Source organism: Setaria italica, chromosome IX (assembly GCF_000263155.2).
Source record: "Setaria italica strain Yugu1 chromosome IX, Setaria_italica_v2.0, whole genome shotgun sequence".
Taxonomy (NCBI): domain Eukaryota; kingdom Viridiplantae; phylum Streptophyta; class Magnoliopsida; order Poales; family Poaceae; genus Setaria; species Setaria italica.
Window position 1 is genome coordinate 53,585,288 of NC_028458.1, and position 24,465 is coordinate 53,609,752.

Here is a 24,465-nt window from a genome sequence, read left to right on the forward strand (position 1 = left end):
CGCCAACAGGCGTGACGATTTGACGTTCTAATCCCGCTCCGGCGAGGTCAATTCCAAGAGATTTGGCAGGGGGTTTTGGGCAGTGGCTCCCGGCCGGCCGGCCTGACCGACCGATCGACCAGACCCCATGCTCGCTCGCTCGGGTCCGCCTAGCTCGACTTGGACTAGCTCCGCCAGCTCGCCGGCCGGTGCACGGCCGTGCAACGACCCATGTGCCTCTCCACGTTCCACTTGCGCTCGGCTCGATCTGCCGGGTTCCGTTGGAAGTCATGGGCCCCGTGGATTTTGATCCCAGGAAGATAGGTGCCGTGCGCCCGGCGCCGCATCGCTCCTGTCCAACGCCGGCCTGTACCCAACTTAACGGCCGCCACGGAATGGATTCGTCCAGATTAACTGCCATCCAGATTCCTAAGCCGAACCCGGCCGCGGCCGCGTCGTCATGCGGGCGTTACGTGCGCGATGCGCGCGGCCGAAGTCAGCGGCGGGCGCGCAAGCGCAACCGCACGGGATGCTGACGGGGCCGGGAACTCCTCGCCCGCACGGATCCGCCGGCGCGGCACGCGGCGGCAGCCAAGTTGCATGGGGAGAAGGGGAAGACACGGGCCCGCCGCCCAATCAGCGAAGTTAAAAGTGTGCAAGACATGCTAAGCTTCTCTTTAATTAGGTGTTAAGCTGCCCGCTGTGTTTCTGTTTCGTAGAGTGTCTGTGAACCGCGACGAGACACTACTCCTCTGTACGTGTATGGTGTGACGTGATGTGTCACTGTGTGTGACTGTGCACCGTACCTACATGCACACGCACAATACACTTTGTTTCGACTTTTGAGAGAGAACTCGTGGATTAATAGTACATGCGCGTCGTCGTTTTCTCTTCTCTTTTTTTTTTCTTTGGAATCTGATTATATGTGTTTCTGTCGCATTGACCATTACTTTTTCTTTGGAATCTGATTACTTGGGATTAATTTTTTTCTTTTAAAAAAATGAGATGCGTATTATATATATCGATGAAGAAAAATGTTTTATGCTAAAGGAAATACATCAGCCAATTAGTTCTCCAGGCAGATCGCTAGTAATCGAGCTGAAGGCGATGGGCGTCGCTGTCGCATTGGCAAATCCAGGCATCCACGCGCGCATCATGGCGCGAGGCCCAGGATGATCGTTGGCGATACCGTCCGGCGCGCGGCGCGCACACCTGATGTCCTGATCACCTGCTCCGGTGTGGACGCGCTCCAGGGATTTCGGCCACCACCGGGAGAGATGGGCCAGCAACATGCCCCATGCACGCACGCCTAGCACACATATACTCTATCTGAACTCCAGCCATCAATATGCACACCGGTAGAGTACTCCTACTCGATCAGTAGCGCAGCTTCTCAAGACGCCGCCCGCCGTGATCTGATCTGCACATCAGATCGAAAAAGATGACGCGTGCATTCGGTTGATTCGGCAAGAGCTCCTCCAGACCGAAACGACCTGATGAGATGAGAGTTTTTCTGATTGGAGCTGAGCCAAGGTCAGAAGCAAGATGAATGAATCATAAATGTGGTGCTGTCACCCATCTTGCTCGATCGATCGGTGCCTTCTCCCCCCACGCCACTCCTGGTTGGTATCAAAGGAATTTGACACCTATTTAAAGTTACAATGGGAACAATATTCACAATTGGAAAAACCGATCCCTTTACAACGGGGTAGGGCTCACCTTTTATAGTGATTTATGATCTACTTTACATTCCAAAAATATCCTTACTCAACCACTACATTTGTAGGATGTGCTGTATATAAAGATCATTGAAGAAAACATGTACAAACTGAACTCTTCCACGTGGTCACGCTTCTCACGCCTTCTACCCTCTAACCTCGGGACTTTATCTTCATTTTGAGCTGAGCGCTTAGCCTCGAGTCTTCACCTGCGTCCCGAACCGAGCGCCCAGCCTCGAGGCTTCTGATTCGTAGAGTCTTGTCGAAAGACCTTAATCTCAAGTAGCCTCCCTTCTGAGTGTCATCCCTGAGTAAGGAATATAAGTATGAGAGCTCGGCGTTCGGGTAAGATTCCGAATACTCGAGGGCTAAACCACTTGATTAGTTTTTGCCGTTGTCAATTATTACCCTCGAGCTCTTCCAGGAGCAGAGGCGCTACGAGGTTAATAGGTTTACCATTCGAGATGCCTTCTCAGAGCATGTGAAGTTAAAAAGAGGTTCTGCTTTCCTTGTTGCCGACATGCAACTTGCGAGGTTAAACTTGGGACTTGCTACTGTCATTCGAGGTAGCTAAGTTTATTCTTAGCTTGGAACCTGCGAGACTTGGAAGGCTCCGTGCTTTTTAGCGTGTGGCGTACAACTCGCGAGGTTAAAAGTTTCCGCGACTAGGACCGACGTTCGAGGGTAAGCCTTTTTTCCGATTCCCAGGCACTCCTCGACGCCACGGGCCACGCCCGGCTCGGAGCCAAGGCCATGCCCTGTGCCCCCGTGGCGTGGCGTACGGGGCCGTGCGCGGATGCGTGCGAATGTCTCCGCGGATGCTCGGTTCAGATCACCACCCGGCGTCAGCAAACCGTTAGGCGCCCGACCTCCCCAGGTGTTCCACAGTGTTTGCTAACCGCCGGCCGTGACGGTGACGGGTGGACGTGGACTTGGGCACTGTGAGAGCGGTCACAAGACAAGAAAATTCGTTTATTTTTGGAAATGAATGGATTGTTTCGTGTTTAATTCACAAGGGAAAACACACACAAATAGGTACACCGAAACTAACTGGGAGCTAGTCTGCACGAGTAGAGATGTAAGTTTTGCTTCGTCCTAGATACTGAGTAGACTAAAAACCTCGTTTAATCGAACTAATTCGGACTTGAAAGCAAAGGAAATGAGAAATGGACTAACGAAGCGGCCTAGAATCGAACTACCAAGTGGATATGCTTGGATAACTGCATGATCTTGAAAAGCACATACTACTATTCTAACATACCGAACCTATGTTCGACGGAATTAAACAATGACGTCAGGGATCAGCGGCCGGGGGAGGTCCGTTGCCAGTGGAGACGAGTGACGGAACGGGGTCAAAAAGGCTGCGCTAGAGCGCAGACCGGCCGGTAGCCGTAGCGACTGGTTTGAAGCACCAGCACCAGCGTCCAGCACCCCATGCGCGCGGCAAGAAAAGAAAGAAAAAATCACACGGCCCAAGACCATTTCCCCCGATCCGTTTGAACATAACTAACCGGCAGCGGGGCGCGGGAACCCCACCTCCGCTAGCTAGCCCGCAAGCTACCGCCCGGCAGCCAGCAGCAGAGGAGGAGGTAGCCTCTCTCTATAAATAGATGAGCCCCAGCAGAGGCTGCGGCATGCACGGTGCAATCAGCTCAGCTCACCTCAGCTAAGGCGCTAAGCCTAGCCCTGCTCCCTCTCTCCAGCATCTCTCTCTTTCGCGAGCGTAAGTGCTTCCTGATCTAGAGAGAGAGAGAGAGAGACAGACAGAGAGAGAGACAGGAAGAGAGGGAGTTTCAGGCTTTCAGCAATGGGGAGGGCCTTGTTCTTGTCGCTGCTGTGGGTCGCCATGTTGAGTGGTAAAAAGCTCGAGCTCTAGCCATTGGCTAGCTTAGCCTCTTCTTCTTCCGGTTCATTCCAGTCTGATGAGAAATTCCTGCTGATTATGAGTCAAAAACTAATCACGCCGACGTTCTTCCTCCTCTCTCCCTCGCAGCTTCTCGCGTGGTGCAAGCTCTTCCCTACGACTACTCGTCGACCTCTGAGGTAAGCATGCCTAATCTCTCCCTCTCCTCTCTCTCTTCTCTCTCTCTCTCTCTCTCATCCATGCCTGTGACGTGCCCGGCTGCCGAACTTTGTTACCAAACTGCGGCATGAATCCACCAGAGGCATCAGCTTCATCACATCGCATTGCGCATGTCACGCACCCCATCCCTGCCGCCATGACCTTGCTTTAAAAAAAAAGTTCAAGCAAAAAAAAAAAAACTTGCACCGCACCAGCAGTAGACTACTACTGCATCTGCGTGCGCCGCCAGCGGGGTTAACACCGGCCGTTGTTAGTTGCCTGTTGCCCGCGTGCGCGCGCGTGACATGTAACTGACAAGTGACATGCGTGTGGGCTGCTGGTGGCGTGGGCCATGGGCGTGCACAAGAATATTTGTCTAGCTTTTTTTTAGCTTGCCTCTTCTTCTCCTGTGGCTCGTTTCTGCCGGCCGGAGTCCACTGAGACGAGGCCACTTACTAGTGACTGGATTTTGACATGTCGCGTAGGCATTCAGGTCACAAAATCTTTATTAGTGATAAAATCATGTGAACTCAAGACACGAAGTTTACGCTTCATTTCCAGCAGAGCCTTTTGGCCTTCATTGTTTAGTAGCAATATTTCAGGCACAATGGTCACCTACCCCTTTCGATTGGGCACCATGCACACATAGACCATGGTTCGGCCTGGTGCAAACGGACCAAACAAGTAGGATCGGAGCAACAAGAATTCACAGCCCCCCTGCCAAATTTTCCTCCCAGATAGAACAGGACCAAATGTTTTCCAGCAATAACAAAAAAAGTTGGCCAGCCGCCTAACAACATGCCATACCGGCGATGGTTTCGAGTTTTGACCCATTCTGATGAACCTAACAGCTAGTAAACACAATACAGCCTGATCATTGATCTGGTTGCCATGAGCCTAACCACACAAGTGATCGATCACCAAGCCTCAGAGATTAGTTGAAAAGGCAGCCGGTGTATCATCGTGCATCGTGCAACGCACCGACCCACTTAACCCCTGATCATATCATCAGTGTCCTGCGATATGTGGATGACTGTTGTGAACACGACCTTTATTCGTATCGGTGTGTGCCTCATGATCGACACGGTCAAAATCACTAAATTCGGAGCCCTTTCCAGTACGCATTTCCGGTTGCACGCCCAAGCAGGGGAGGGCGTGTGTAACCCAGTGTCTGCCACACACGGCATCATGCTAATGCAAGCAACCCACTGATCCCTCTTGTTGGACACATCAGCGATCCACACCAGCAGCTCAGCCTTGTGCATGCTGGGTGATTTGGTTGGTTGGTGAAGATATTTCAACTGGCCGGCTCGCTCTCAGCTGAAAAGGAGGTCTAGAGAGTCCACTCGTGTGTGAACCTGTCCAGGGCCAGGATAGGGAAAGTCAAGGGCTTCCAAACAAGGGCCTAAAAGCGACCTGCTTTCAGTTGTTCTGCGCACAACAAATCTGGTTTTTCTTTTTCAGAGTCAGACATGCCGATTGTTTCTTCTGCCAAGTAGAAGGTGGTTTCGTTCGTTAGTCTCGTGTTAGGCCAGGCTGTTAGATACGCCATCACTTGGACTTCTCACATCTGCACAGGCAGGGCAAACGTTGTATATATGCATGGTTCTAGCTAGTGCTAGTTGACTGGTAGTCAAATACTCCAAAAGAATGTACTGTAGAAATGAACCAATTTGTATGGGGCTGGGAACGAGAGACAGTGTACCGAACAAAATCTGGCATGTGCGTGTATTTAGTCTCCTAGGAGTACTACTCTAGTCCACAGTTAGTTACCGTACACAAACTTTTCAAATGGCTTTCTTTTACTAGGATCTTGACAGGCCCGGTAGTTTTGACGGTTACTTTACACTGTAAACCTCCTTTAGTTCAGTAGTAGTTTTCACTTTTCACTGCACCCATCTTACTGTCCAGTGTGACTTTAGTGCCATGCAAAATGTAACGTTACTGTTCTAGCGATGGTAAAACTTGTGCTGAGCTGAACGTTCGTGCTGCACAACGTGTGGGCGCAGTGCTTGCCGGAGCCGCTGGAGCCTCACTACGGCGGCGGCATCATCCGGAACTCCGACTTCAGCGCCGGCCTCCAGGGGTGGACGGCGTTCGGGTACGGCGTCGTCGAGGAAGGCGCGTCGGCGAGCGGCAACAGGTACGCGGTGGCGCGGAACCGGACGCGGCCGTACCAGAGCGTCAGCCAGAAGGTGTACCTGCAGAACGACACGCACTACACACTGTCCGGTCAGTGATCATCTCCGCGGAGGAAAAAAAATCACATTTTCTTGAATTTTATTTATGGTCAGAACGGTGAATTCGCAATACTAAATTTTTGTTTTTTGTGGCGTGCAGCTTGGTTGCAGGTCAGTAATGGCAGCGCCGATATCAGAGCAGTCGTGAAGACCAACGGCGACTTCATCCACGCCGGCGGCGTCGAGGCGCGGTCCGGATGCTGGTCCATTCTCAAAGGCGGCCTCACTGCCGCCGCCGCCGGGCCGGCCGAACTCTACTTCGAGGTACAGACGCACAAACTTTGCCTGCATCGCATGATCGGAACGGCCTGTGATCGTTGCAAGAAGCTGCGTCTGTGCATGCTCTGTTCTTACGAGAAAACTCGGTCTGGATGCAGAGCAACGCGACGGTGGAGGTGTGGGTGGACAACGTCTCGCTGCAGCCCTTCTCCCAGGAAGAGTGGGCGGCGCACCACCATACCGCCATCAAGTCGGCGCGCAAGAAGACGGTGCGGCTCCGCGCCCGCGACTCCGCCGGCAAGCCTGTTCCCGGCGCGCAGGTACGCATCGAGCACGTCCGGAGCGGCTTCCCTCTGGGCTCAGCCATGAGCGCCGAGATCCTGCAGAGCCCGGCGTACCAGCAGTGGTTCACGTCGCGGTTCACGGTGACCACCTTCGAGAACGAGATGAAGTGGTACAGCACGGAGCGCGTCCAGGGCCGCGAGGACTACTCCGTCCCCGACGCGATGCTCCGGTTCGCCAAGAGCCACGGCATCGCCGTGCGCGGGCACAACATCTTCTGGGACCAGCCGAGCCAGCAGCCCGGGTGGGTGCAGTCCCTCTCGTACCCGCAGCTCCGGCAGGCGACGGCGAAGCGCATCAAGTCGGTGATGTCCCGGTACGCCGGTCAGGTGATCGCGTGGGACGTGGTGAACGAGAACCTCCACTTCAGCTTCTTCGAGGGCAAGTTCGGGTGGGACGCGTCGGCGGCCTTCTACCGCAAGGCGCACCAGATGGACGGGAACGCGCTCATGTCCATGAACGAGTTCAACACGCTGGAGCAGCCGGGCGACCCGAACGCGGTGCCCGGCAAGTACCTCGGCAAGCTGTTCCAGATCAAGAAGTTCCCCGGGAACACCAACGACGGCAGGATGGCCATCGGGCTCGAGGGCCACTTCAGCACCCCCAACATCCCCTACATCCGGGCCGCGCTCGACACCATGTCCAAGGCCGGCGTCCCCATCTGGCTCACCGAGATCGACGTCGCGCCGGGACCCAACCAGGCGGCCAACCTCGAGAAGATACTCAGGGAGGTGTACTCCCACCCGGCGGTGCACGGGATCATCCTCTGGACGGCGTGGCACCAGCAGGGGTGCTACGTGATGTGCCTCACCGACAACAACTTCAGGAACCTCCCCACGGGGGACGTCGTCGACAAGCTGATCAGGGAGTGGCAGACGCGCTCGCACGCCGGCGTCGCGGACGCCGACGGGTACTACGAGGCGGAGCTGTTCCACGGCGACTACGAGGTCACCGTCAGCCACCCGGCGGCGAACTCCACCGTGGTGCAGAGCCTCAGCGTCGACAGGAAGACCGACCCCAACCACGTATACCCCATACACGTCTAGAGTATCACTAGCTCCGATCCTATAGGAGGATTTATGATTGTTACGCATACACATGTGCATGATTGTGGGTCTAGGGTTCTAGAGCATTGTGGCTTGTGATGTCATGAGTCAGTCAGTCATACATACGCGCCCGAGAGATAGAATTCCTGGTGAGGCGATCGATGTGATGTTCATATATTAAACAGAAAAGGAATTCGATTTGTTTTTCAGTATACACACACATTTCCATCTCTTTCCTGTCCATAGCATCAATCGTACAAAATTACCTGAATGCGATGTAGTGGTGGTGCTAGCCTAGTCTACTTCGTTTTTTAATATAAAGCTAGCGAAATGGAGATCCTTCGTGTCAGAAGTCAAAAGAAGGAACTAAGGAAGCATGTGTAGCTAGTTCGAAGTTTAGGGTCTGTTTGTTTGAGCTGCAGCCTCTGAAAAACTGCTGCTAGCTTTTTCTTCTAAAAAGTCAAGACTAGTTTTTAGAAGATGTGTTTAGTTTTCTAAGCTTTCAGAAACTACACGAGAAGATCACTGTTTGTTTGAGCTTCTGGCTTTTCACGATTGAAAAGCTGCCATGAAGCTCAAACAAACAGGGCCTTAGATTGTCTATGTTGCGATATGCAAAGGTTGGAACTGTTTTTCCATTATTTAAAAGAGGTAATTCAAAGTTTCATAGTTAAATTCAGAAACTTCATCTAGCACGCTCAATCTACCTAAGACAGGCATGTCGATCTGGATTCCATCACTACTAGTAGTTGATATGAACCAAAAGCTTCCAAGACAAAATTGCACACTAAAATGGCCATGCAATACTGGCAATTTGTGATCAGTGATGCCTCCAAGGCTCCAGCAATGTATGTTTTCCAGATGGGTAGTACATGTACATGCAAAGTTCTCCATTTTGAGGTTAACCAATGTAACCGTGGGGATTGACAAGCGTTGCTAACAGTAATGTTACCAGCCTCTAAATACTACTTGTACTATGGTTTAATCCCCTCCTTACATGTGAAACGGCCTTCCTGCTATTTTTATATAACTTCTTTTTTAATTTAACTTCGATACGCCAAATATAGCTCTCTGTTTGCCCATGTTCTCTCTTCTCATAGCTCTATAAACAGAGATCTTCCAAGTCACCATGCAGTATTTGTGACTGGTGGTAAAACAAATATGAAGATTTCAACAGGAAAGTTGATCTTGATCTTGTTAATCGTGCTGTTTGAAGGTTAGTTCTTCTAATTTGTTTCAATTACAGACATTTTCTTTTCAAACGAACGAACACTATGGAAATATTACTACTCTGTGCATTAATATGTGAAAAAAAAACATATGGATTACCATTTTCTTGATTTCTTCAATGATACATAATGGGAAAAAAATCTCTAATTAACCTAATTAGTAACTGTGGACATAAAAGCAATTGATGTTACAGGATCATATCTTAGATAAACAGTGAACATTAAAATTTTAGTATATATTATGCTGTTATAGATATGATTGGTACCTCTGAATTTTCCAATGCTTTTTTTTCTAAAAATCTCAAGATATATAAGTGGGAGGCTAAATAGCCACAGAATTATTTTGCATGTCTGGTTTGGACTTTGGATCGATGGGTGTTTCTGTATGTGCACGATCAAGATTCTGATGCATAGCCACCTCTCCTCTCGACGCAGGATTCTTGGTCACGTCAGTAAAGGCCGGTGGCTATTCCTCACAGCAAACATCAGGAAAGGACGGCGGTTATGCCTCAGAGCAAACATCAGAGAAGGCCGGTGGTTATTCCTCAGAGAAATCATCAGGAAAGTCCGGTGGTTATGCGTCAGAGCAAACATCAGAGAAGGCCGATGGTTATTCCTCAAAGAAATCATCAGTAAAAGTCCCCTACGACTACTCAGCAAACATTGAGGCAAGTAGCACATTCCTCCTAGCAATATCTTCCTCTTTGTGCAGCCGTTTCTTCAGCACCTATGTCCGGGGTTCGCGACTGATGGCCGATCCTGCTCTGTAACGCCGCCTGGGCTTGCAGTGCATCAAGGAGCCGGAGAAACCTCTGTATGGCGGCGGCATCATCAGCGACGCCTCGTACCCGTCGTCGGCCGGTGGCAAGAAGCTCCCCTGCCCAACCAAGGGCTCCGTCCTCAAGGTCGACCTCAAGAAGGACCACCACTACGCACTCTCCGGTAATCAACACTGAATGATCATTTCCTCCCCTGAACAATGTGTGATTACTTCAACCATAAGGTGTTGAAGCTGAAGCAAATGTGGCTAAATGAACAATGGTTGTGCTTGTGTTCCCAGCTTGGCTGAAGCTTTCCAAGGGCACCGGCGACATCACTGCTGTGATCGTGACGCCTGACGGCAAGTTCGTCACCGCCGGCGCAATCGCGGCCCAGTCCGGCTGCTGGACCTTGCTCAAGGGTGGCGCCACCTCCTACTCCGAAGGCAAGGGCGATCTCTTCTTCGAGGTAATGGACTAGGCAAGCAATGATGCAAAAGGAATCAGCTGAGAAAGATGTGGACGGATGAAGAACTAACGGAAGTCCAAACTGCAGAGCAACTCAACAGCGGAGATCATGGCGGAGAGCATCGCGCTGCAGGGTTTCAGCTTCGACGAATGGAATGCTCACCGCGAGGAAGTTATTGCCAAGGTAATGTGGCTTTCCACTCAGTGCCAAAGGGAAAACCATTGGTCTCAATGATATGAACCGTTGAAATTTGCAATGCAGGACCGCAAGAATAAGGTGAAGATCATGGTGGAGTCCGAGGGCAAGCCGTTGCCGGACGCGGAGCTGTCGCTGGAGTGGGTGGCCAAGGGCTTCCCCCTGGGCAACGCCATGACCAAGGAGATCCTGGACATCCCCGAGTACGAGGAGTGGTTCACGCGGCGGTTCAAGTGGGCGACCATGGAGAACGAGATGAAGTGGTACAGCACGGAGTACCACGAGGGGCACGAGGAGTACGAGGTGGCGGACAGGATGCTGGCTCTGGCGGAGAAGCACAACATCTCGGTGCGCGGCCACAACGTGTTCTGGGACGACCAGAGCCACCAGATGGACTGGGTGAGCAAGCTCGGCGAGGGCAAGCTCAAGGCCGCCGTGGCGAAGCGGCTCAAGAGCGTCGTCTCCCGCTACGCCGGCAAGGTCATCCACTGGGACGTGGTGAACGAGAACCTCCACTTCAGGTTCTTCGAGGACAAGCTCGGCAAGGACGCGTCCGGGGAGATCTTCAACGAGGTGGCCAAGCTCGACGGCAAGCCCATCCTCTTCATGAACGAGTACAACACCATCGAGCAGCCCGGCGACATGGCGCCGCTGCCGACCAAGTACCTCGCCAAGCTCAGGCAGATCCAGGCGTACCCCGGCAACAAGGGCCTCAAGTACGGCATCGGCCTGGAGAGCCACTTCGACAAGCCCAACATCCCCTACATGAGGGGCTCCCTGGACACGCTGGCGGCGGCGGACGTGCCCGTCTGGCTCACCGAGGTCGACGTCACCAAGGGGCCCAAGCAGGTGGAGTACCTGGAGGAGGTGATGAGGGAGGGGTTCGGGCACCCGGGCGTCAGGGGCATCGTCATGTGGGGCGCATGGCACGCCAAAGGCTGCTACGTGATGTGCCTCACGGACAACAAGTTCAAGAACCTCCCCGTCGGCGACGTCGTCGACAAGCTCTTGGATGAGTGGAGGAAGGTGCCCGAGAAGCCCAGGACGGACGACAAGGGCGTGTTCGAGGCCGAGCTCTTCCACGGCGAGTACAAAGTAACCGTCAAGCACAAGTCGCTCCCGGAGCCCATCGTGCAGACGGTGGACCTCGACTCCAAGTCGACGGCCAAGATAACATGTTGAACTTAGTGCGTTGTAAAGGGAGTACTCGCTCCGTTTGAAATTATAACGCGCATCTGACAAGTCTTTGAGACTTTGACCAACAATCACATTATTGATATAATTTTTTTCTAACACAATTTGATGTCATCAGGTTCATACTGAAAAATATTTCTAAAAAAATATACTTTTGTATCGCATAAATGAAATAGCTAGTAATAAGAGTAACATAAAGGCTCATCCTAACAAACGAAATACACCTTACAATATCAAACAGAGGGAGTATGCTAGAATCAACCAGGTTATAGTGACGCCACACTCATCGTTAAGGAAGTCAGTGAGCTGAAAGCTCATTTGTAAACTTTATTTCCCTACAACAGGCCATTGATTAATAATTATTTTTCTTGTGCATTTCAATTTGCATTGGACACACGAATTTTTTTTAGTATTTCAAGTCTTGGCATGCAAATGCATAGACAACTGCCGCCTCTAATACCCCTCCATTTCATTTAGGCACTGTTTTTTTTTTGCCAAATAAGTCCCAAAATGCTGGTTTCTGATACTTATAATCTGGCCAGTGAATGCTAAGGAACACATGCAAGCAGATTTGTCAAAGTTTTGGCAATCGTTCATATAAACACCAATTTCTTGGGGTCATCAAAATTTTAACAAGGTTGGTTTGTGCAAACACACTATTAAATAAGCACCAGTTTTTTAGTACTTCAGTATTTGTGAGATTCCAATTAGCAAGCTGAAGCATAGAAGCACTAAAAAAAAGGCTAACCCAAAAAAGATTGCATTTCTGAATGGGTCCATCTATTACCATGGATTGATCTGTGCATGGCTCCAACTAAGGTAAAGAGCTCATACATTGCCTACTCATATGTCCAAGTCATCATCTGGATCTTCATCTGAGTCAGGTTGCTCGTCATCTGAATCACGGAAGTAATGTATCTCACCCTTCGCAGTTCCAGATTTGGGAGCTATTTCATCCACAAGGGCTGGTGCTAAGTTGGGGTCTCGTTGACCCTCAAGTAGGGATCCGCGGCCATCATATATTCGAATAGGTTCACCCTTTCCTGAGATAATTTAGCAAAGCTTAGTTCCAAATGCATCATCAATGCACCTCCCAGAGTCAAAAATGCAACCAATGATACCTTCAATTGATGCTAAGATGCTACATGGAAAATAATTTGAGTTCACAAATTACCTTGATGTTCAAAAGGAAGAACAACATTTGCCTTGTCAGTGCGCTCTTTTTCCGACAGCTCAAGATTGAACTGAACCTGTTGAGCAAACTTATCATAGTTCACAACAATATTTGTATAGTGTACCAAAATAACGACTAACATAAGTGGTACACACCAGTATTTAATTGTTCTAGAATCTAGAACACAGGAACTAACCTTAGGTACTAGACTTTGGTTCACTTCCGTACTTACAGGAGCAGAATCAAATTTGATATCATTTCCATCAATATACAAGTCCTCATACTGCACAGGCAAGGATCATACCAATTATCAAACTGCATTCTTCAATGGAATTTGGAAGGGGGAAAAGAACACTGCAACAACAGGCCTTACAAAGTGCTTCACCCGTCCATTTCGTCTTTTAAGACGCACAATGAACTTTGCTTTTGAATAATTTTGCTCCAGGATAGACATGTTTCCAGGACTTTCTACACACACAGGATCTACGAGTGCTGGCTCCACACAAGCAACCATAGTAGAAAGACATTCAAATGCTCGGGGCACCTTGGGTTCATGGAGGTCTGAATGTATCAGCCAAAAGATCGATGATACTTGTTCTGCAATAGGGAAGCTTTATATTAACTCACTTTATACTGTACTTGAAGTCATTTAGGTGTCCATATTTTGAAATAAGTATGTACAGTGTAGTGATTAAACCTAAAAGACTGAGATGATTCACATCCCTAAAGCATTACCATGAAAGTTACACTAGAAGTCTAGAACATGCATAGAAGATAGAACAAAAGGGAGCAAAAGAAACAATTACCATGGCTTCGAAGATTACTAATAAGGCCTGAAATTGATGGCACTGAAGCATGCCTTAACATAGTGCTAACCTGAAATAACACAAAGGATGTTTGGTGTTAAGCATAAAATGAAACTTAAATGTATCATATACGTGCAATAAGTAGTCAAATGAAATTTCATATTTTCAATGTGGATCATATAAAGAGATAAAACAGGGTTTTGCTTCAAACGGTAAACAAAGCCAACTAAACAAACAATGGGATACTTCAGAGTGATGTTATGCAGCTCTGTTGTGTGGGACAATCCTTTAGTTCCAGATACGTGACGATAAGTTACCAAAATTACAACCTATACTGAACTCTAATAATGAAACCATCAAAGTATAAGATTAATTTTGTCTCATCCAGAAACTTCATTTGTCAAATCAGTTGCATAGATAATAAACATGGACGATGAAACAATTTTCAACAAATGATAGTAATATCTGTAGGAACTCAGTTTCGTCTATGAGAGAATCATAGTACTATAAAAAATCTGACCTAAGTTTTCCACCCCACGAAAAGGTTGATGGAGAACTAGTAGTTCTTACCGAGTCAACAGCAATAGAAAAATGCTTTTTGCCTTCCCCTTCAAACCCTGGCATCCACAGAGCAGGTTAGGCATAGGGCATAAACAAAGGAACATTAACAAGTAAAGGATCCTCTATGCTGGATAATACCTCCTCCAAGTTCAGTAATGGAGTACATCAATTTTTTAACATCCTTGACATTTCTAAAAACAGCAACGTTCTCTTTGTTTGTTGAGAACTGCTTTGTACTGTTCTCTTGATGCTGCTGATTTTGAATCTTCTGCTTCCACCCAAGGGGGTCAGAATAGCAATCCAATATTCGAACACTGTTGAATGCATGCAAAGAAAATTCAAATACACTTTATCAATAGGAATGCATTCTAAGTTACAAGCAGTGTGATAATGGTGTGCTGTTAGCTTGACCATTTCACTCTGAGATGGCATCTTAAACTGCCATTTAGTACATCAACTTTTGAAATTTAAATTGGAAAGAAGATTGCATAATCATTTATGAACTTTAAATTTCTTTGCATAGCGACCCCACAGTTGCATTTGGTATTTGCTTTGCCAATAGAATAAGTCTTATTTTGCACATACAGGGACACCAACAGTCCATGTTGTGTTCAACCAAGACAAGCAAAAAATCAAAATCAAAATTAGAGAAAGTTGGTTAATATGAGAATCTACTTTGCTCTGAGCTTAAGGCTAAGGGCTGAGCCAAGAAGAAATAACATCGGGCTCACTGGGGTCAATATGAGTATGAATTAAAAGTAAAACTTTGACTTCTCTTCATAAGCAAAGAGATTACCAAAGGGTAAAACAAAATGTCATCAGGGTCATTAGATCCCAGTGCTAATATGCTAGCTCTGCCCCTGCATTGGTAGTACAACATTCTGATAGGAAAGAGGCTGTGGTTTTACTATTACTCTGACATTGTTCAATGATTTGCCAATTCTGCCCCAATTTTCTCTCAATGAAAAATTGTTGAATAGAAACCCAAATCAGAATCGGATTGCAACATCAGTGCCCAAGTCCAAGTGACAATCCGTGTCTGAAGAAAATTTGCCAACTAGGTCTGTGCACAACCAACACCCTTTTATTTCTCTCAGAAAGGGTTTTGTGAGATCATACCATCGGTTCAAATAATTTGCGTCAAGGCCGCGGCGCCGCATGAATTCCAGGTACACCTCCGGGCTCCGATCGAACGCCACAACCACCAGCCCCCTGCGCCACCAAAAGTTCACAACGAAGCCAATACAAATCATCAGCCAATCTACGCGAAGCCTACGCACCAGGAGGCGAAGAGACTGACAGAACCTGGCCTGCGCCTTCCCTGCCGCGGCCTGGGAGGTGAGTGCGGCCGCGACGTGGAGCATCGCGCCCGCGGCGAGCGGGCAGCACTGGAGTGATCCCTCCACGGACAGCGCCGGCGCGTGCTCGCCGTCGAGGCGCCCGTCCCGTAGGTACCTCACAGCCGCCTCCGCCATCTCTGCTCCTCGCCGCCGCCGCCCGCCGCCGCTCTTAGCGCTTAAACCCTAGCTCGCACAAGAGCCCGAGACGGTTAGCCAAACTCCCGGAAGCCAGGGAGGAGTAGCGTGGGACCCACCTGTCGGAGACACAGTGAGCCCCTTACCCGTGTCGGATTAGTCAAAGCCGAACACGTTTGACCCCGCCTCGAAAGCTCTTTAACACCTCTAGCTCCTCCGCTCGTTCTCCTCTCTTGCGGCGGCCTGCGGGGGAAGAAGAGGAGAGGAAAAGGGGGGAGGATGAAGGCGTGCGCGAAGGCGGCGGGGGAGAGGCTCCCCCTGGTTCGTCCTCCCACCGGGCGGGCGCTGGCTCGGAGGTATTGCTATCCCCCTGGTCTTCCGATTCTTCTCTGATTGCTTGCTAGTGCGCATGGGCTAATTGTCACATAGTTGTGTTGATATTGTTCCAGGGTAGCCTAACCTCGTCAGTTAATTGATATTTTTTTCCGTGCCCCTTTTAACTTTTATGTACTGTGGATGGAAAATACAAAATTACATGAACAATTGTGTTCCCTACCACAATTTTATTTGGATGCAAATCATGTGATGGCAAGTGATGCTTCTTTGCCACGAGCTCACTGTATTTGATTCATCACTGTATCTGTAAAGATGTCCACCAGTAATAGCCATCTCGTGCTGCTTGTGCTTGTTACCTTAGCTTGCAGCACCAACTTCATACTGCTAATATAGATTTTATCTGTTAATTAATGGTCCAGTGTAGTCCTTAATTATGAGAGATTTGCTTGAAATGTTTTTGAGAAAATTGGGATTTTTTAGGGCAAGTCACAAGTTCTGTAGGAATAGGCTTTGATGTAACGTAGCTCACTTGTAGGGTTAGCTAACTTGGCGCAAGCATGCGCAGCCGAGTTTTGTCACTTTGTTATTACTGAAATAGAATAATCCATTCAAACCAACTTGATTGATTGACACTTTATACATATATTTTTTGGCTTTCATGGTGATCCTTTTTTTTAGAGCACAGGAAAACTACAATTTCCTTCTTTCTTTTTGGCAGTGCTAGATAAAGTACTGACACAGTGACACATTTGTTATGTTCAGCTTTGTTAAGGTAAGCAGATTACCCTCTCAACATGAGACAAGGTCTCAAGTGTCATGCTCAATTAGGGTGTCAGAAAATGCAGCAGACAGATTTGAGGCCACCGCAGAAAATATTTTCCCAGCAACTAAAGACCATGTTATGAAAGCAATTGATGCAATCAACAGAGGACAAGTGATTGCAGTGCCCACTGATACAATATATGGGTTTGCTTGTGATGCCTGGTTAGTCTTTCTTAATCTCTCCGTTGTCATGTAGGAATTTTAATTAGTAGTTCGCTTCCTTTTCCCCTGCTGTTTTTTTAACTCCATATTATGCAGCAATATTTTATAACACATCGAGTGTAAAAGTTCTTTCATGATAACTCCAGAATCAAGTTAGTGACAGGAAACATCCCCAAACACCATAAACCTTCATCAGCTACTTTTGAATTCTGCTTTCATCTCCAGTTAGAACTTAGAATGGTTGTTTCATCCTTCCAAGATAATAAGAATTTCATTTAGGAGGTTCTTTGACCGTGTTCAGTTTTTGTATTTTTTGTTGGTTCAGCTTCTTAAAATACTCTTCATGACAGTTCTGCAGGAGCAGTTAATCGCATTTATGAGATCAAAGGGCGCGTACAAACACGCCCTCTGGCAATCTGTGTTGCTGATGTCTCGGACATATCACGATTTGCTTTAGTGGATCACTTGCCGCATGGCTTGCTTGATAGTCTACTTCCTGGGCCTGTCACTGTTGTTCTCAAACGAGGTTCAGATACCACACTCTGTTTCTCTGTTTTTTTCCTAACATCTATCTTAAGCAGAATAATGTGTTGAGCATACTCTTTATCTGTTTATGTTTAGGTGAAATTAGTATATTAGAGAGATCACTTAATCCTGGCTTAGATAGCTAATGTGTTGAGCATACTCTTTATTTGTTTATGTTTAGGTGAAAATAGTATATTAGAGAGATCACTTAATCCTGGCTTAGATAGCATCGGAGTTCGTGTACCGGATCTGGATTTCATACGATCCATTGCTCGTGGAGCTGGAAGTGCACTTGCACTTACTAGTGCCAACTTAAGCGGACGGCCTAGTAGTGTCAGTGTCAAAGATTTCGAGGATTTGTGGCCACATTGTTCATATGTCTTTGATGGTGGAATACTTCCTTCTGGGCGTGCTGGTTCAACAATTGTTGACCTAATAACACCAGGAGTCTACAAGATATTGAGAGATGGAAGGTAAGCAGTACTAGTCATATCAATTCCTTGAAACTCTAATGAAACCCCCCTCAGCAAAGTGAGCGATGGAAGCATAAAACTGTTTTTTACCACAATGTTTAGATAGAATAACCTTTGACATCAAATTTGCAGTTCAAGGGAGGAAACAACAACAGTGCTTGGCAAGTTTGGCTTTGTTGAAGCTTCGTGACAACCCAGTGCTTTAGAGACGTCGTTAGGATCAAAGAGTTCCTTTCTTATCCATTTGTCTCCTGTTTAATTAGGTGACGTATCAAAGTATTTGTTGTTCTTTTGTGCATTTCTTTTACATCTTCAAACTCGTTGTAATGTGATGTTGAGTAGGATAGCAGAGTTCACATTATTTAAGCTGTGTAGAGTGCCACATGGATTTGATTTGTTAAAAATGAAGAAACTCAGTTGGGGAAGTTGGATGTGCTGTGCGGGAAAACATGATCTTGTTTTGCTTTGCTTTAACCAAGATTCTGCTTGTTTGCTTATAGTCTTATAGATGACATCAACTCTTTGGATATATGACTTGCCAAAACTAATGGAGGTCATAATTGTGAGCTTGTCATCTAAAAAAATCCACATTCCTGAGTTGACGTTTAAAAGAGGGAAAAGATTTTTCCTGCCAATTCGTTTCAGAAAAAATGGAGTGCGTGTAAGAACATATATCAAAATGAACACAGGTGCCACCCAATGCCATACTCAAACGGCCATGTCATAATTGTAGATTAAGATCAGACATATTTAGCGTGAACTTCTACCATTTGAAGACGCCTAGAAAAGCAATTCGACACTTCATCCAAGGTAGAAAACATCCAAGGTAGAAAAGCAAGCAACAAGACACGAGACCATGTGACCAAGCCATGGCTCACGAACGCCGCGCTCTAGCCTCCATGACCACCGCAAGTCCGGAAAGGCTACATCCCCTGGCGCCACCGCTTGCCGTCCGTTGAGACATGCTGGTGTCCGTTGAGACATGCTGGTGCTGCCTGCATGCTGCTCTCCGGAGCATGACGAGGGACACCAGGGGTGGCGCTAGAACGCCTCCTCCGCTGCACGCCATGACTCATCAGAGCTCCGCTGCGTGCCTGCGTCCTTGCAGCAGCCAAGCAATGCTCTACGATGGGCACCACGCACGCCGTGCCCGGCCCCGTGAGCTGCAATGGCGTGCGCCAGTTCACGCAGAGAAATAGCATGGCCCCGTGAGCTGCAATGGCGTGCGCCGGTTCACGCGTTCCTGATCTCCAACTGGTTCGTCGTGAATAACAATGCTGCCCGTGCCCGTGGATGATGGCATGATGCTGCGCCGTGGCAGGCAGGTCGACGGATGCATGCCCGATGCAGCCTGAATCTGCAAAATTAATCTGACCTCGCGAGCGTTGCGTGTTCTGATTCATCGTCCACTTCAATCCTCAGTTGCAATCTTGCATAGTTGCATCAGGATTCAGGAGATAGGCAGCAACGGCGGCGGCGCAGCGGGGAGTAAGCAGAAGGCCGGTGGTCTGAAGCTTGCCTTGTTCTTGGCGAATACGATTTGCGACGACGGAGCTGCCACTTGCCCAGCGACCTCCACCGTCGGGGCTCCGCCGTCGAGGTCTACGGCCCTAGGCTCTCCGGCTCTCCGCTATGGCGCCGTCGAGCTCCCGCGCCTGTCTGGCTGGCGAGGACGACCGGCTATCCTCAAACCATAGTCAACGCATGATCTGAGCCGCACATGCCGGATCCTACGGCCAGATGGTACCAAGGGGGTGGGCGGTATTTGAAATACCGTCCACCCCTGGTCGTCGTAAGCGCCTCACGATCAGCTGGACTCAAGCGATGATCAGCTCGGCTGATAGGTCTCGCGTCCCTCGCACATCGCTTCGCCTGGGGTTTGGGGCATCTTCTTCGCCCTGCGAGCCGGCAGCGCAACTGCCTAAAACAACGTTGCCGCCATGCCATGAGGCGGCTAGGAGGACAGTGAAGTTATGAATCGTGAGTGACATTAGTGACATTACCTGGCCAGCAAGATCTGCAGGACGCCGTTAATCCTTTCTCACCTTGATTTCCTTCAGAAACTTGCAGGATTTGGGAAACGTACTTTACTCCTAAATCCCCTAAACGCTAAAGACCGATTTCCAAACTCCATCGCTTGCACCACCAAGGCGGAGAGGTTCCAATCGTGACGATCCTCCCAGAGCAGCTCTGCAATTGAGGCGTGGACGGGTTCGGTGACAAAGGAAGGGACGGAGATGATGGCATCCTTGCAGGCCTCCACGAAAAGCATCCGCTTCCCGAAGTCGTCGATTAGGGCCTCACAGCACGCGAGCGTGGTGAGGAATGACGGCGGCAGTGAAAGACGGCGGAGGCTTGTAGACCTAGCAACAGAAAAGAAAGGTCCGTTCGTTGGAGAGGCCGAGCCGAGAGGCGCTCCACCAAGCGATCAGCTTTGCGAGTCACGCGGCTCTAATCCTGAGCATGCGTGTGGGCCTACACGGACCCGCGGAAGGGTGTCCTCTTCACCAGCGTTCGATGCAGAAGGGCTCCCACGCGTCGGCCATCGGGCGCAGTCCTGCACCGTGCGAGGTTTGCAGGACTCCTGCACAGAATTTTTTTCCCTCCGCCCGACCCCTCCGACCTCCTCCTCAGCGCGCGCCGGGGACGGCGCCGGCGTGGCCCACCCTCCCTCCACCGCCTTATCCTCCTTCTACCTTCACAGTTCGCTCCCGTCGTCGAGCTCATCTCCGGCGGCGTTCGTTTCAAGAAATCCCTGCCGCCGCCGCTGCCCTGCCCATCTCCGGCGGCTCCAGCCGCCGGATCCGCCGCCGCCGTCTCGACCGCCTCCACACCAACTCGCCACCGCCGCTCGCCCCCGCCCCTCCACAGCCCAACGGGGGTCCACCGCCACCCCGGCGGGCGGCGCCGCCGCCGCCCACCTCGCCCCCGTCTCTACCACCAGCCCCGCCCGCTACCCTGCCGCCCTGAAGCTTCCTCTAGGCCTGCCGGAGACAGGTAATCCCCAAACCCCCAAACCCTAAAAGGCTCACCGGAGCTCGCCGGATTTGAAGAAGGGAAAAGCTGGGAGAGACAAAAATTCGAGTGTAGGGGAGATGGAAAATGCTCGGGTATGATATAGCTTTCCCCAAGCCAAAAGGGATGATGAGCTGAAGCATGGAATAAATCTCTTTGGAATCTTCGGAGAGCAGGATAAAAATGGCCTTCTCCTTTGCCTTCCATTGTATTTTTTTTCTCAAGGTGAAAACTGATACATGAATGGCTAATCTTCTAAGCTTTCACAATTCTGACACAACAGCAGGTAATTCAAGTGGTAATCTAGAGCCCTGACTGAAATAATGTTGCATCACACCACCTAGCAACTGAAGAATCAGCTGTGCTAGACCTGGATGTCAACGAAGTAGTTCTCACTCCCTGAGCCCAGCTCGACCTTGACGCTCCGGGAGACGGAGTTGTTGAGCGCCGGGTGGCTGACGGTGACCTTGTACTCGCCGTGCACGAGGTCGGCCTCGAAGAATCCCTGCTCGTCCGTGGCGCCGGCCCGCGGCGCCGCCCGCCACTCGGCGATGAGCCTGTCCACGACGTCTCCCTGCGGCAGGTTCTTGAAGTTGTTGTCGGTGAGGCACATGACGTAGCAGCCCTCCGGCCGCCACGCCGACCAGAGCACGATGCCCTGCACCGCCGGGTGCGCGTACGCCTCCCTGAGCACCTCCTCCAGGTGCTGCGCCTGCGCCGGGCTGCCGGCGACGTCGACCTCGGTGAGCCAGATGGGGATGCCGGCCTGGGCGAGGGTGTCGAGCGCGGCGCGCATGTAGGGGATGTTTGGGTTGGTGAAGTGGCCCTCGAGGCCGATGGCCATGCCGGCGCCGTTCTCCGGGTAGGCGGCGACGATCTGGCGCAGCCTCTGCAGGTACCTGTCCGGCAACGCGGCCATGTCGCCCGGCTGCTCCAGCGTGTTGAACTCGTTCATGAACATGAGCGCGTTGCCGGTGTCGAGCAGGCGCGCGGCGGCGTAGAACGCCGTGGACGCGTCCCACCCGAACCGGCCCTCGTAGAAGCTGAAGTGGAGGTTCTCGTTGACCACGTCCCAGCCGATGACCTGCCCGGCGTAGCGCGACACGACGGAGCGGATCCGGCGCGACGCTGCCGCCAGTAGCTGCGGGTACGGCAGCGACTGCACCCACTTGGGCTGCTGGCTGGGCTGGTCCCAGAACACGTTGTGCCCGCGCACGGCGATGCCGTTGGACTTGGCGAACGCCATCATCGCGTCGGGCACGGTGTAGTCCTCGCGCCCCGGCGCCGGCTCCGTGCTGTACCACTTCATCTCGTTCTCGAAGGTGGCCACCGCGAACCGGGACGCGAACCACGCCTGGTACGCGGAGTTGGTCAGGATGTGACTGCTCATGGCGGCACCCAGCGGGAAGCTTGTCCGGACGGCGTCGAGTGACACCGCCGCGCCCGCCAGCGGCTTCCCGGCGGAGTCCGTCGCCTGGAGCCTCACCGTCTTCTTGCGCGCCGACACGACGGACTCGGCGCGGTGCGCCTCCCACTCGACCTTGGAGAAGGGATTCAGCGAGACGCTGTCCACCCAGAGGTCCACCGTCGCGTTGCTCTCGAAGTAGAGCTCGGCTGGGCCCGAAGACGCGGCGGTGAGGCCGCCCTTGAGCATGGACCAGCACCCGGCCTTGGCGACGACGCCGCCGGCGTGGACAAAGTCGCCGACGGTCTTGACGACCGCCCGGACGTCGGCGCTCCCGTCGCCGACCTGCAACCATGCTGTAATCCGGCAACGGAGCTCAGTTATCTCAGTCCCGAGATCTCAAACGACGCGTGAAGAGAATGAGAGATCGTCAGATCGATGGATGGTACCGGAGAGGGTGTAGTGCGTGTCGCCCTGCAGGTACACCTTCTGGCTGACGCTCTGGTACGGCCGCGTCCGGTTGAGCGCCACGGCGAACCCGTTGCCCGCCGCCGACTTGCTCTCCGCGATGCTGCTGTACCCGAACGGTGACCAGCCCCGGAGGCCGGCGTTGAAGTCGGCGTTCCGGAGGATGCCACCGCCGTACTGGGGCTCCAGCGGCTCCGGCAAGCACTGCACGGGTGCAAAATTCCCATTAAAATTTCACGTTTATTATTCAACTAATAATCCAGTTCTACAGATGCAACTAGTACGATGATCCTTGATCTTGGCAACAATAAGCAGATGCCTTGCTTTTGCTGTAGAAACTGCATGCGTGTACCTGACATCATCAGGCAGACAATCGATTGCCAGTGACCAAAGGTTTAGCTTACTTGTGCCGTATGCCACGTGGACCAAATTAAGTTTTCGGAGTCGAGTTTAAAATACTACTAGATGACGTGTGCAAGCTTGGAGTGGCTTACATGACACGTAAACACATACACTCGGCTGCGGCGGCCGCTGTCGTGCATGCTACTGAAAAGCATATTAAGGTACGTACGAGCAAATTAACAGAACTAGCTAGCTCACAACGGGAACGAATTGCGTGCGAAGGAGAGGTGGGTTGCTAAACTAAAGCCGGAATGCCGGCCGGTGAAGCTTCTGCTAGCTGCTGTACCAGCCGCGAAGGAGAGGTGGGTTGGGCAAGCGGAAGCAACAGAGCATGGAAGGAGCAGGGACTTGCCTCGATGCTTGCGGAGTAATCGTAGGGAAGAGCTTTCACCATGCAGCCTGCATAATTCAGACAATCGCTAGCGATGTCAGGTCGGAGCAGTTAACTTCTCAAGGAATTGGAATGCGAGCGGGCAATCAGTTGCTCCTGTCTGTAATACCTTGCAGGAGAGCAATCCATCCGAGCCAGAACGCCAGCTTCGCCATCATCAGGCCGCCGGCAACCTTCGTCATCCTCTCTCTCAGCAGTCAGCACGCACTGTACCTGCAGTGAACATCATGGACAACAACACAACTAAACATGAGCCTAAACATGCATTGGCAACGACAAAGATGATTCCACGGAGAACGAAGCAGAGCTCTGGCAATGGCAATGGCGCATGCATTACCCTGCCGCAGAAACCAAAAAGTGGGCAGTGGAGCCAGGAGGAAGAAGAAGGCGATCGATCTAGTCCGAGGTTGTTGTTGTTGGCGAAGGACTAAAAACATTCGGGGGACCACGGGGAGGATCGATCTTTGCGTGGGCTCCCATTTATAGGCGCCGGCGGCGGCGAACACCCGGGCGTGGGATATCCGTTGCATTTGCTTGCTCGCTGTGGTCACCTACGCCCCCACGGGAGAGCTCCCGCCCAAGGAGTGCTCGCTAGGGCTTTGACTTCATCGCCACACACACTTGCCGCCGCCGCCCGCCCTTTTTCCTTATTCTACTACCAAGTGTGACTTGGCAGTGCGTTTGCTAGGGTGTTTGGTATCCCATCCCTCCCATGTAGTAGTACACTGTGTGCCCCGGCCGGCACGCACGGTCTTCATCTGCGTACTAGTTCACCGCAACTGACACGCATTCTTAGCTGAGTGAACTTCTTGTGGGGTCTTTGGTGCACCAAAACTCAAATTCAGTTCCACTGATTCTAACCGATTTCGAATACTGAAACACAGGGTTTTTTTTTTCGTGCTCTGTATATGAAAACCAACGCCAAAATTTACAAAATTAGCAGAATCAGTTTGTGCTACGTCCATTGCTGGATGCATGTGAACCAGAGCCGGCTTTGGC

General features: G+C 50.7%; 5 protein-coding genes across 5 annotated transcripts; 3 read left to right on the forward strand and 2 right to left on the reverse strand.

Moving 5' to 3' along the window:
• Positions 1–3,344: 3,344 nt before the first annotated feature.
• On the forward strand, positions 3,345–7,826 carry LOC101779072 (anti-sigma-I factor RsgI6). The gene is made up of 5 exons (XM_004985244.3): positions 3,345–3,553; positions 3,691–3,740; positions 5,769–5,991; positions 6,100–6,263; positions 6,377–7,826. Exons 1-5 carry the CDS (start codon positions 3,505–3,507, stop codon positions 7,604–7,606), a joined length of 1,716 nt encoding a protein of 571 aa, XP_004985301.1. The 5' UTR covers positions 3,345–3,504; the 3' UTR covers positions 7,607–7,826.
• A 941-nt stretch (positions 7,827–8,767) lies between these two features.
• LOC101757850 (anti-sigma-I factor RsgI6) lies at positions 8,768–11,439 on the forward strand. The gene is made up of 7 exons (XM_004987064.1): positions 8,768–8,822; positions 9,271–9,287; positions 9,459–9,503; positions 9,624–9,777; positions 9,896–10,062; positions 10,150–10,245; positions 10,324–11,439. Exons 1-7 carry the CDS (start codon positions 8,768–8,770, stop codon positions 11,437–11,439), a joined length of 1,650 nt encoding a protein of 549 aa, XP_004987121.1.
• A 582-nt stretch (positions 11,440–12,021) lies between these two features.
• On the reverse strand, positions 12,022–15,555 carry LOC101779867 (elongator complex protein 5). Its single transcript, XM_004985247.3, has 9 exons — positions 15,298–15,555; positions 15,112–15,204; positions 14,131–14,306; positions 14,002–14,048; positions 13,432–13,501; positions 12,999–13,222; positions 12,822–12,908; positions 12,626–12,701; positions 12,022–12,494 (listed from the first exon to the last, which is right to left on the reverse strand). Exons 1-9 carry the CDS (start codon positions 15,465–15,467, stop codon positions 12,295–12,297), a joined length of 1,143 nt encoding a protein of 380 aa, XP_004985304.1. The 5' UTR covers positions 15,468–15,555; the 3' UTR covers positions 12,022–12,294.
• A 124-nt stretch (positions 15,556–15,679) lies between these two features.
• Positions 15,680–18,228, forward strand: LOC101779478 (yrdC domain-containing protein, mitochondrial). Its single transcript, XM_004985245.4, has 5 exons — positions 15,680–15,823; positions 16,566–16,787; positions 17,138–17,313; positions 17,494–17,785; positions 17,918–18,228. The coding sequence occupies exons 1-5, from the start codon at positions 15,747–15,749 to the stop codon at positions 17,973–17,975; spliced, it is 825 nt and encodes a 274-aa protein (XP_004985302.1). The 5' UTR covers positions 15,680–15,746; the 3' UTR covers positions 17,976–18,228.
• Positions 18,229–20,912: 2,684 nt separating this feature from the next.
• Positions 20,913–23,913, reverse strand: LOC101780535 (anti-sigma-I factor RsgI6). Its single transcript, XM_022822906.1, has 5 exons — positions 23,804–23,913; positions 23,576–23,679; positions 23,428–23,474; positions 22,655–22,877; positions 20,913–22,561 (listed from the first exon to the last, which is right to left on the reverse strand). Exons 2-5 carry the CDS (start codon positions 23,646–23,648, stop codon positions 21,165–21,167), a joined length of 1,740 nt encoding a protein of 579 aa, XP_022678641.1. The 5' UTR covers positions 23,649–23,679; positions 23,804–23,913; the 3' UTR covers positions 20,913–21,164.
• Positions 23,914–24,465: the final 552 nt, after the last annotated feature.

Bases quoted from the DNA above. Each gene is read 5' to 3' on its own strand.
- LOC101757850 (XM_004987064.1), top strand. From the start codon at position 8,768: ATGAAGATTTCAACAGGAAAGTTGATCTTGATCTTGTTAATCGTGCTG. The intron at 9,504-9,623 runs GCAAGTAGCACA...CTGGGCTTGCAG, and splicing joins ACTACTCAGCAAACATTGAG to TGCATCAAGGAGCCGGAGAA. The intron at 10,246-10,323 runs GTAATGTGGCTT...TTTGCAATGCAG, and splicing joins GCGAGGAAGTTATTGCCAAG to GACCGCAAGAATAAGGTGAA.
- LOC101780535 (XM_022822906.1), bottom strand. From the start codon at position 23,648: ATGACGAAGGTTGCCGGCGGCCTGATGATGGCGAAGCTGGCGTTCTGG. The intron at 22,878-23,427 runs GCAAGTCCCTGC...GCACCCGTGCAG, and splicing joins ATTACTCCGCAAGCATCGAG to TGCTTGCCGGAGCCGCTGGA. The intron at 22,562-22,654 runs GTACCATCCATC...GCCGGATTACAG, and splicing joins CACGCACTACACCCTCTCCG to CATGGTTGCAGGTCGGCGAC.
- LOC101779478 (XM_004985245.4), top strand. From the start codon at position 15,747: ATGAAGGCGTGCGCGAAGGCGGCGGGGGAGAGGCTCCCCCTGGTTCGT. The intron at 15,824-16,565 runs GTATTGCTATCC...TGTTATGTTCAG, and splicing joins GGGCGGGCGCTGGCTCGGAG to CTTTGTTAAGGTAAGCAGAT. The intron at 16,788-17,137 runs GTTAGTCTTTCT...TCTTCATGACAG, and splicing joins GGGTTTGCTTGTGATGCCTG to TTCTGCAGGAGCAGTTAATC.
- LOC101779072 (XM_004985244.3), top strand. From the start codon at position 3,505: ATGGGGAGGGCCTTGTTCTTGTCGCTGCTGTGGGTCGCCATGTTGAGT. The intron at 5,992-6,099 runs GTCAGTGATCAT...TGTGGCGTGCAG, and splicing joins CACGCACTACACACTGTCCG to CTTGGTTGCAGGTCAGTAAT. The intron at 6,264-6,376 runs GTACAGACGCAC...GTCTGGATGCAG, and splicing joins CGGCCGAACTCTACTTCGAG to AGCAACGCGACGGTGGAGGT.
- LOC101779867 (XM_004985247.3), bottom strand. From the start codon at position 15,467: ATGGCGGAGGCGGCTGTGAGGTACCTACGGGACGGGCGCCTCGACGGC. The intron at 14,049-14,130 runs GTATTATCCAGC...TGTGGATGCCAG, and splicing joins CATTACTGAACTTGGAGGAG to GGTTTGAAGGGGAAGGCAAA. The intron at 12,495-12,625 runs GTAATTTGTGAA...AAATTATCTCAG, and splicing joins TCTTCCTTTTGAACATCAAG to GAAAGGGTGAACCTATTCGA.